Below are 10,321 nucleotides of genomic sequence, written 5' to 3'. Positions count from 1 at the left end.
AAAATGAAAATAAATAAAATGCTGTTAGAGCCGGTTGCAGAGAGAGACATCTGCATCATGCCCAGCTGAGGCAGAGAGATCTTCAGCCTTGGAACTCAGGCCGGCCAGCCTGGGCAGCATGGTCAGATTGTGTCTCTAGAGAGAAAAGCAAAATAAAAATTAAAAAGTAAAAATGGAGCTAAGGATGGTGGCACACACCTATAATCCTAGCACTTGGAAAGTTGGGGCAAGAGGTTCAGTTCAAGGCTGGCCTCAACTACACAGCAAGTTCAATGCCAGCCTAGGCTACACACACACACACACACACACACACACACACAATTGTGTATGAGGCAGGGATTGAGAGGTGACTCCTGGGTCCTCTTGCACGTGAGGAAGGCGAGGTCCTAAGACCCTACCTTGTCCATTTTCTACCTCTTGGCTGTCCTTGGTACACCAATTGGTTCTCTTGTAGGAGTGTACCATGGCTTAGTAAGGAGGGCCCACACAAGAAGTACCTGGGGAAGCTCAGCCCTTGGGGCAGCGGTTCTCAGTTTGTGGGTTATGATCCCTTTGTGGGTAGTATATCATATCCTGCATATCAGATATTTACATTATGATTCATAACGGTAGCAAAATTTCAGTTATGAAGTAGCAGTGAAATCATTTTATGGTTGTGTGTGTGGAGGTCACCACAACATGAGGAACCTGTATTAAAGGGCTGCAGCATTAGGAAGGTTGAGAACCACAGCCTTGGGGCCTTCCTCCACCTTTCTGAAGGAATTGCTAAAGTGCTCTTAATGTGCCTTTGGCCAAGGCTGATGGCAACTGCCTTGGAGTACACCAGTACATTCTTCTTCCCATTTTACAGATGAAGAAATGGAGGGCTGGGTCAGTCAAGCTGAATCCAGCTGGGTCTCTCTGACCAAACCCAGCCCACAAGGGAAAAGGTGATTATGATGAACAGGACTGGGATTTTGCTCTGGACTTGAGAGTCTGAACTTTATTCCTTAGATAATAGGGCACCAGCCCTGGCTCCATAGCCCTTCTCCCCACCAGTCAGACCTATTTGTGTGGTTTGTTGGTTTTCCTCTAATGGAACGTGAAGTAGGTGGGTGGGAAAAGGCCTTTGTTTTGTGCATTGCTGGAACTTGCTGGAACCTTCTAAGGATCCAGTAAGCATTTAAGGGAAGGAAGGGAGGCGGAACTGAGAACTGCAAATGAAGCATTTTAATCTTACTTAACGTCCAAACAGTGTCTTGAAGTAGAGGCCAAACTCCTTCACATGTCCCCAGATAAGGAAAGCGAAATTCAGAGAGAATGACTTCTCTGAGGTCACAAAGCTAGGCAAGTGACAAAGCCAGCACTCACGCATAGCCTGCCTGGAATCCATGACTGCAGGAGCTGGGCATGGCGCTGGATGAGAGAGAGGAGCTAGAAAAAGCCAGTCTGGCTGAAGGATGGGGAAAGATGGAGTGAAGAGCCTTGAGGCTGAGAAAAGAGACCAGTCAGGTTAGGTAAGCATTTAGACTACGGTTCTGTCTCTAGTAACTTTACTTTTGGTTTGCCTTCCAATTCCAGGTCTCCACAGCTGAAGTTGTGGCCCCAAAGGCGTCCAGCCTTGGTCAATCATCTGCCCCTGAGGTCATAGACCACACTCCCATGTCTTGCCTCTGCTTGCTTTGGGACAGACTCTGTATAGCCACCAGGCTACCACCCTGGAGGTGAGGGCCATGCTCGGACCTCAGTGTTCCCCATGATGCCTCAGTCTAGTTTCTCTTCCCACTTGGACACGATGTTTGCCAATTCTTCAGCCAACGCCTCTTCTACCAACAGCTCTGTGCCCCAGTGCCGTGACTATCGGGGTACACATCGTCTGCATATGGTGGTCTACAGCCTGGTCTTGGCGACTGGTCTCCCTCTCAATGCTCTGGCTCTCTGGGTCTTCGTGCGTGTGCTGCGTGTGAACTCGGTGGTGAGCGTGTACATGTGCAACCTGGCAGCCAGCGATCTGCTCTTCACCCTGTCACTGCCCCTGCGCCTCTCCTACTATGCACGGCACCACTGGCCCTTCCCGGGCTTCCTATGCCAGATGTCGGGCGCCATCTTCCAGATGAACATGTACGGCAGCTGTATCTTTCTGATGCTCATCAACGTGGACCGCTACGCGGCCATCGTGCACCCGCTGCGACTGCGCCACCTGCGGCGGCCCCGCGTGGCGCGGCGGCTCTGCCTGGGCGTCTGGGCGCTCATCCTGCTGTTCGCCGTGCCCGCCGTCCGCGTGCACAGCCCGTCCACCTGCAGGCACGAGAACATCACCGTGAGCCTGTGCTTCGAGAGCTTCAGCGATGAGCTGTGGAAGGGCGGGCTGCTGCCGCTCCTACTGCTGGCCGAGACGCTGGGCTTTCTGCTGCCCTTGGCCGCTGTCGTCTATTCTTCGGGCCGGGTCTTCTGGACGTTGGCGAGGCCCGACGCCACCCAGAGCCAGCGGCGACAGAAGACCGTGCGCCTCCTGCTGATCAATCTCGTCATCTTCCTGCTGTGCTTCGTGCCCTACAACGCCACGCTGGCCGTGTATGGGTTGCTGCGAGCCGACCTGGTGGAATCCAGCCTTCAGGCCCGCGATCAGGTGCGCGGTGTGCTGATGGTAATGGTGCTGCTGGCCGGCGCCAACTGCGTGCTGGATCCGCTGGTGTACTACTTCAGTGCTGAGGGTTTCCGAAACACCCTCCGCAACCTGGGCACCCCGCACCATACCAGGCCTTTGGCTACCAACGGGGCGAGAGGGGTGCTCACCGAACCACCCTCAGAAACCACCCAAAACACTGGGCTGGATGCCACCAGTCAGGGTCTACTCCAGCCCACCAATCTGGGAACACCGGTCATCCAGTGCCCCCAGGATTCAGCCCTCTGAAAGGACGCAGTGTCCTAGTGTAGGCTTGCGCCACCCTCAAAGGCTCAGAGTGTCCATTTGAGGGAGGGGGCTGGGAACTTGGACTTTGAAGGCACTCCAGTCCCGGTGTGCAGAAGAAAGCAAGCGTGTAAGCAGGGGTAGAGAAGAGAGAGAGCGTGCTGCTGGTGAGAGCCATGGGCTCTGGCTTTTATGCAGAGGACCCTGCTCCAGTATGTAGGAAGCCATGGAGTGAGCATGCCCGTGGCTAAGAGCTGGTAGGTGGAACAGAAGATGGCTCTCCCGGATTTAGGTCATCAGTCGGAGAACTGAAGATTCCCTGACCTTGGTGAATCAACTACACAGAAGGTCATCTGTCATCTTCAAAAACAAAGCAAAACTCAGAACCTGGAACCCGCTGCCTGTGCATGCTGGGCCACCACATTGCCTCTGAACTCCACACCCCAGCCCCATCGGTGTGGCCTTCCGTCCTGACTGGAGGGCCATGGCCGCCAGGCCACCAGCCCCCGCTTCCGCTTGCCCTCCCTGTGCAGCTAGGAGGCATGATACAAAGGTTTATGTGATACACTTGACACCCAGTATGAGGAGGTTGGGGAAGGGCAGAGCTGTGTGTTGAGTCCCTCGAAAACCCTAGTTCTTGGGCCTTTTCTGGTCGTCCTTTGTCCTTCTATCACTCTCTGGGCCTCTTCCATTCTGTGTCTCCCTTCCTCCCTCTCCCCTCCCATCTCCTCCTCCCCACTCCCACCCTTCTACAGACTGGCCTTGAACTCTTTTTTGTTTAATTTGTGTGTGTGTGTGTGTGTGTGTGTTGTTTTTTTGTTTTGTTTTGTTTTGGAGACAGGGTTTCTCTGTGTAGCCCTGGCTGTCCTGGAACTTGCTCTGTAGATCAGGCTAGCCTCGAACTCACAGAGATCTGCCTGCCTCTTTCTCCTAAGGACTGGATTAAATGTGTACACCACTAAGACCAGCTTTGGTCTTAAACTTTTTTTTTTTAATTTTGGTTTTTCGAGACAGGGTTTCTTTGTGTAGCATTGCTATCCTGCCTGGAAGAACTCACAGAAATCTGCCTGCCTCTGCATCCTTGGATTAAAGACATGCACCACCACTGACGACGACGCCGGGCTTGACTTTGAACTCTTGATCCTGTTTCCGCACTTCCTAAGACTGGGATTAGAAGCATGCGCACCATGCCTGTCAATATCTTACAGAATTCGTATTTTCTGAGAAAGGCTCTCTCTACATAGCCAACACTCTGCTCCTCTCTCTCCTCACTCATTCACTCCATACCCCCTCTGTCCTCCTGGTCCTCCTCCCTGTCCCTCCCTCCCCTCTCCTCTTCCCTGCCTCTTCATCTCCCCTCCCCTCTCCTCACACCTCCTCTTCTCTCCTCTCACTCTCCTCTTCCTCTCTGACCCCTAACATTTTTGCAACCAAGCATCAATGCTCAAACTGTTTGGTCTCTGATCCCTTTATCCAAACTGAGGGACCTGAAGAGCTTTTGTTCTTTCTTTTGTCTCGTGATGCTCGCCATGTTATAAAGCAAGGCTAACGTGTTTCTGAAACATGGAGATACAGAGGCACACACTCCATTTCACTGAGAGCAGTGATGTCATCACATTTCAGGAAACTTCTGGAAGCTTCCCTATATGCTGGTGAGAGAATGATTGTGAAACCGACAAGGGACATGTTAGTATTATGAATATAGTTTTGGCCTCGAGGACTTCCTCAGAGAGCTGGTCTCTGGATCACACTTTGAGATCACTTGCTCTGGAGTATTAGAGTTCACGTCTAACTTCCTCTAGGACAATATCTGTATGACTCTGGGATGAGGGCATTGATCAGCTAATTGCTAATTGTGGTTCCTACGGCTCAGGACTTGCTGGAGGACAGGCTGGAACTGTACACCAACTGTAACATTACCTTGGGCTTTACCAGAGCAGCAGCTTGGAGGTGGGGGTGGGGGTTGGGGGTCGGGGACGAAGCCAGACACACCAATACTCAGGGCCAGGGGGAGCGTTTTCTGGGGAAGGAAAGGCAGCAGTGTTTGCCAGGAGAAGACTGTACAGGAAGTAAGGGAGATGGCAGGATAGGAAGTGCCTGTCTCCGTAGCAAGCGTTGAGGCCAGCAAAATGGTGTTCTTCCCTCCTTCCCCAGGCAGCAGCTGGGTTGCTGGGAGGGGTTGCAGAGCTGGTGCTGTGACATTTAAGACGCTGACATTGAGAACTGTCATGTACGTGTTCTAGAAGCATTATGTCCCTGTGTCTCCCCATACAGAGAGATTTCCCAAGCACTTGGGTTTCAGTTAAGATTTGGGCCTTTTGTGTCTTTAGGAGGGCTTCGATTGCTGATTTACAGTGGTAAAATGACCCCTGGTGGCCAAACCGGGGAACTACCCTCACTTCCTCCGCGGCGGATGGAAGTGGGATACCCACCAGCCCCTTACCACCAGCTGCTCTACAGAAGGCCTGCGGTCAGCATCTGTCCCCAGCTCCTCAGGACCCAGGGTCTGCGCTCTTCCTGACAGGATAGCAGGAGCGGCATCAACCCTCTGACTGAATCTCAGGACATTGCGCTACACAAACAGCTCAACAGGACCTTCGAAAGTTGTAGGGGTGAAGGGGTGGATGTAGCTCAATTGGTAGAGTGCTTGCCTTGAATGCGCAAAGCCCTGGGTTTGAAACTCAGCACCACATACACCTGGCCTGGTTGTTGTATGCTGGTAATTCCAGCGCCCAAGGAGTGGAGACCTGGTGGCACACCCCTTTAATCCGGCACTGTAGCAGCAGAGATAGGCAGCTCTCTGTGAGTTTCAGGCCAGCCTCGTCTACATAGAGCATTCCAGACAGCCAGGGCTATATAGAGACCCTGTATGAAAGAAAGAAAGAGAGAGAGAGAGAGGAAGGGAGGGAGGGAGGGAGGAAGTAGAGGCAGGAAGATGAGGAGTTCTAGGTTGCTCTCAGCTACATATTGAGTTCTGGGATGCATAAGACTGTCTCAAAGAAAAAGTTCCCAGCTGAGCTGTGGGGGCCTAGGCCTCTAGTTCCAGTGCGCAGGTGGCAGAGGCAGACAGATCTCTGTGAGTTCAAGGCCAGAGAGGTCTACATAGTCAGGTCAGCCAGAACTATGTAGTGAGACCCTCTTCTCAAAAAAGAAAAAAAAAAAGTACCTTGAGGGGTCTGATGTGTGCATGCCTATAACCCCAGCCCTGTGGATACTGAGGCTGGAGGATCATGGGTTTGAGGCCAGCATTTGCAAGTCGCTAGGTGTGTTCTCCAGCACTACAAATACATTGATAAGTGCTTTTATATTCAGGTATTGAGCGGATTCCAGAGTAATTAAAACAGCATGTATCACCTAACAGACCATACAACTTACTTATTTATTCTAATCGTCGTATGTATTATCTGTCTTCCGCCATCTCCCTAGGTAGAATGTAAGCTCCTTGGCAGGGGAAACAAGGATTTTTGTTTGCTTGGTTCACTGATGTATTTACTGGCATCTAGAACAGCGCCTGGCACAGAGGAAGTACTCAATAAAGACTCGTTAAATGAACCATCAGATCTTGTCAAGTGCCTGACTATCTAGTGGAGACCATTGGGTGACTAGAACTATAATGTAAGACGAAGATAAAGGGGAGTAGAGACGGCACTGGCTGTTAACTTAGGGGAGCCCCTGAGAGCTGCCCCATGAGGTGTGCTCACAGACATACTTGTAGGACAGAACTGTGAGGAATCGGGTAGGGAGGTCTAAAGAAGAGATCAAGGGCTGCAGTGAGGAGAAGTAGACTCAGGCCGCAGAAGAAGTAGATGGAAGCAGGTTGTCTCCAGCCTGAACTAGGGTGTCAGAGCCCAGAACTGTTTCCAGATATTTCACCACCTCAAGAACAGAGGCAAGACTAGATAAATGAAGCATTGTAGCCAGTGGGTTTTGGCCCATGCCTTTAATCCCAGTCCAGCACCTGGAGGCAGAGGCAGGTGGATCTCCGTGAGTTCAAGGCCAGCCTGGTCTACAAAGCAAGTTCCAGGACAGTCAGGACTGTTAACACAGAGAAACCTTGCCTCAAAACAAAACAAAAAGGTATTGTAGGCATCGGGAAGGAACAGCACCCTACAAGTAACAGGCTGTGGAGATTTACGAAAGCCCAGATCTCTGTCATTAGTGCCCCAACTCCCGGCCCCCACCCCACCCTCACCCCACCCCACCTGCACCTCCTGCACCTGTGCTCTGGGGTGCCCCATTTAACACCAAGAAGCGTTCCAAGGAGAAGGAGGAGAAAAATCTTAGGCAAAAATAAGAGCAATCGCCAGATGTGGACTACTCCGGAGGCTGGGCCAGGAGGATTTTATGTTCAAGGCCAGCCTGGGCAACTGAGTGAGACTGTCTCAAAATAAACGGGGATGCGGGCAGTTTTTGCCAAGCATGTGCAAAGACTTGAGTTCCACCTCCAGTGTGGAAAAAAGAAAGCATTATGGGGGTTGAGATAAGAGAGTCCTGCTCCCTCTCCACAGAAGGAGCTCTTTTTCTGAGGCAGAAGTGCTGTGCCGGCAGACATCCGCCGTCCCGAACTACTCTGCCACCTATGGCAGGAGGAGTCAGAACTCAGGGCCAGCCTGCACAATGAGACAAGACCCAAGCCATCGGTGGTGCCCAGGACTTTAATCCCAGCACTCGGGAAGCAGAGGCCGGTGATCTCTGAGTTTGAGGCCAGCCTGGTCTACAGAGTTCCAGGACAGCCAGGGCTACACAGAAAAATCTTGTCTTGAAAAACAAACATAAGAAAGAAAGAACAGGCCCTGTCTCTCAATAAATATATAAGCAAATAAATTTTCTGTGCACCAGGATTTCAGTATAATGTTTATAATTCTCTCTCTCTCTCTCTCTTTCTCTCTCTCTCTCTTCTCTCTCTCTCTCTCTCTCTCTCTCTCTCTCTCTCTCTCTCTCTCTCTGAGACAGGGTCTCTCTACTTAGTGCTGGCTCTCCTGGTACTCACTATGTGACCAGGCTGGCCTCAAACTCACAGAGCTCCTGCCTCTGCTTCATGAGAGCTGGGATTAGAGATGCTCACCACCACACATCCGGCTTGCTGTTTTGAGACAGGCTTTTGCTCTGTATCCCAGACTGTCTTTGAGCTCTGGCTCCTCCTGTCTCAGTTTCTGAAGTGTTAAGATCACATGTGCTCCACTGTGCTTCTCTTTTTTCAAGACAAGGTTTCTCTTTATAACCCTGGCTATCCTGGATCTCATTCTGTAGACCAGGCTGGCCTCGAACTCACAGAGATCCTCCTGTCTCTGCCTCCCGAGTGCTGGGATTAAAGGCGTGCACCGCCACCACCGCCCGGCTCCACCGTGCTTTTTTAGGGTGCCTCATCTTATTTAATTAGTACAATGGCTTCTGAGTTATGAATATGACTAGCCCCATTCCGCAGAGGTCTAAACTCTGGAGAATCTGAGGTCTAAAGGTCACAGGAGCAGGAAGTGGCTCAGCTCAGTCTCTGTTTCCCAAACCCTGACTTTCCTCCAGCCTTAGGAAACTTACCACCCGGTTCAGTCACATGCAGCAGTACCATTCCCAGCCACTTTTCCTCGGCTACCTGAGGCCTTGCCAGCCCATAATACTTACCTCTATTCTATCTTGGGTGTAACAGTTTTCTCTGGGACTGAAACATCCCACCTTGCAGGGAAGCTCCTGAAGCAGTCAAGTAAACAATACAAAATAGTTTCAGGAAGTCCTAAAAACTGACCAGATTCACTAGGCCTCTCCCTGTCAGAGTAAGCCACAAAAGCTGAGAAGGACTGAATGGAACGGAGCTCTAAAGACCCTCTGACACAGCTAAGCCAGCTACCTGAAAGAAGGAGAAATCAGCTGAGCTGCTGGAGGAGGTTTAGACCCACCGAGTCACTTGAAGGGACACCGTCCAGCCTGCTGAGCGGCCTGCAGGCTGTGCAGTGGGCTCCAGGTTCCCAGCTTTGGGAGCTGTCACCATGCTGGGGTGGCTTTGGTGATGCCGCTGTCTTTGGGTCAGTTCTGCTCCTGTAAGCGACCCCTCATCCAAAACCCAGTGTTCACCAAGGTGGACTTTGGTGGTCTCCACACTTAGTTCTCTCCTGGGCTCTTTATCTGGGGTGTGCTGCATCGCCCAGGAAGTTATGCCACAGCCATCCTTGGTTACCTCTTCCCCGCTCCTCAGAGAAACCACCTAGCTCTTCTGCTGTCCTGTCCCACCCTGAATCTGCCTCATTGTCTCTGTGCTGCTCTTCTCAGATCTTTCTCCACCATCCTCATCCACCTAGCGGGTCCTGGCTCCCCGACTCCTCACTCTACACTTGCCTCGGAACCCTGTGCTACACACCTACACACGGTGTGGCTGAGTGAGGGCTGAGAACTGGACTCGTTCACGTCCCCAACTGAGTGGTTGCCCAAGCATACCCCCCACGGAACGGTCTGCAGTAGCTTTTCTTCGTCAGTGGCACATAGAATGGGTTGACTGCCTGCAGGTGGCCATGACCCTCTCCCCAAGTCTGAGATGTACTCCTTTCTGTGACAGTATTCTTACATCCACCAACACAGCAAGAGGGGGTGATGATGGTTCCTTGGTTTTTAAGTTCCTTGAAGTCTACCTCCTCTAGTGCATGGCCAGAAGAGTTGGGATGCAGGAGCAATCATCAGTTCAGGAGAATCAGGACCTAGGTGAGCATCCCAAATGATGGCAGAGCTGCTTCCACTTTGGCCCTGCACTGTCTCACAGGAAAGCCCTGTAAGGAAGGGCTGCCAACCGGAGGGAGTTCCGTGAAGACTGGGAAAGGAGAGAGGTAAACCCCACCCCGGCCTTCCTTCTCTTTCAGCAGGCCCTAAAGACAGACCAGAAGCTAAGTCAGTTGTCTCAAGCTGCTTCCTAGAACTCTTCAAGAACTGGAAAGGGAAGTTTCTCCTCCTGGGTTTAGAGAAAACCAAAGGCTTCCAGGACTTTGGAATCAAACAAACCTGGCTGGTAATATCAGCTGTCACTTCTTAGCAATGACATTGATCAGTTAACCTCTATGAGCCTCTGTTTCCACCCCTGTGAAATGGGGCTCATTGTATCTACTTGTTGGGTTGGTGGAGGGCCAGTGACATTTGAAAAGCACTTTAGAAATCCCATGAACGGGAGCTCCTTCCATCAAGGTCTTACGTAGGGCTTTGGGGTTGCTGGGGTACTCTTCGCAGAGACAGCAAGGCCTCCAGGTGCATCGTCCAGACCAGTCCCGCCACTGAGCAGAACGAGTCAGGGGAACTAGCAATAGGCAGGCTGGGCACGTTTCCATGGTGCTGGGTCAAGCAGGCAGCCTCGGGGCAGTGGCTGGCCCATTGCCCTCTGGGGGCACTCTCGCCCCATGAGGCCGATGTCCAATCCTCCGGACTAACATGGAGGTGGAGAGGTGCATGAAAGGCAGA

At 51.8% G+C, this 10,321-nt stretch overlaps 1 protein-coding gene across 1 annotated transcript; it reads left to right on the top strand.

The window, feature by feature from the left end:
- Positions 1-1,131: 1,131 nt before the first annotated feature.
- On the top strand, positions 1,132-3,641 carry Lpar5 (lysophosphatidic acid receptor 5). Its single transcript, XM_028892352.2, has one exon. It carries the CDS (start codon positions 1,736-1,738, stop codon positions 2,891-2,893), a length of 1,158 nt encoding a protein of 385 aa, XP_028748185.1. The 5' UTR covers positions 1,132-1,735; the 3' UTR covers positions 2,894-3,641.
- The last annotated feature ends 6,680 nt before the right edge of the window (positions 3,642-10,321 follow it).

Source organism: Peromyscus leucopus, chromosome 3 (genome assembly GCF_004664715.2).
Source record: "Peromyscus leucopus breed LL Stock chromosome 3, UCI_PerLeu_2.1, whole genome shotgun sequence".
Classification (NCBI taxonomy): Eukaryota; Metazoa; Chordata; class Mammalia; order Rodentia; family Cricetidae; genus Peromyscus; species Peromyscus leucopus.
This window is presented reverse-complemented; position numbering and strand designations above follow the sequence as displayed.

Excerpts from the sequence above, each read along its gene's own strand:
- Lpar5 (XM_028892352.2), top strand. The coding sequence starts at position 1,736 with ATGATGCCTCAGTCTAGTTTCTCTTCCCACTTGGACACGATGTTTGCC.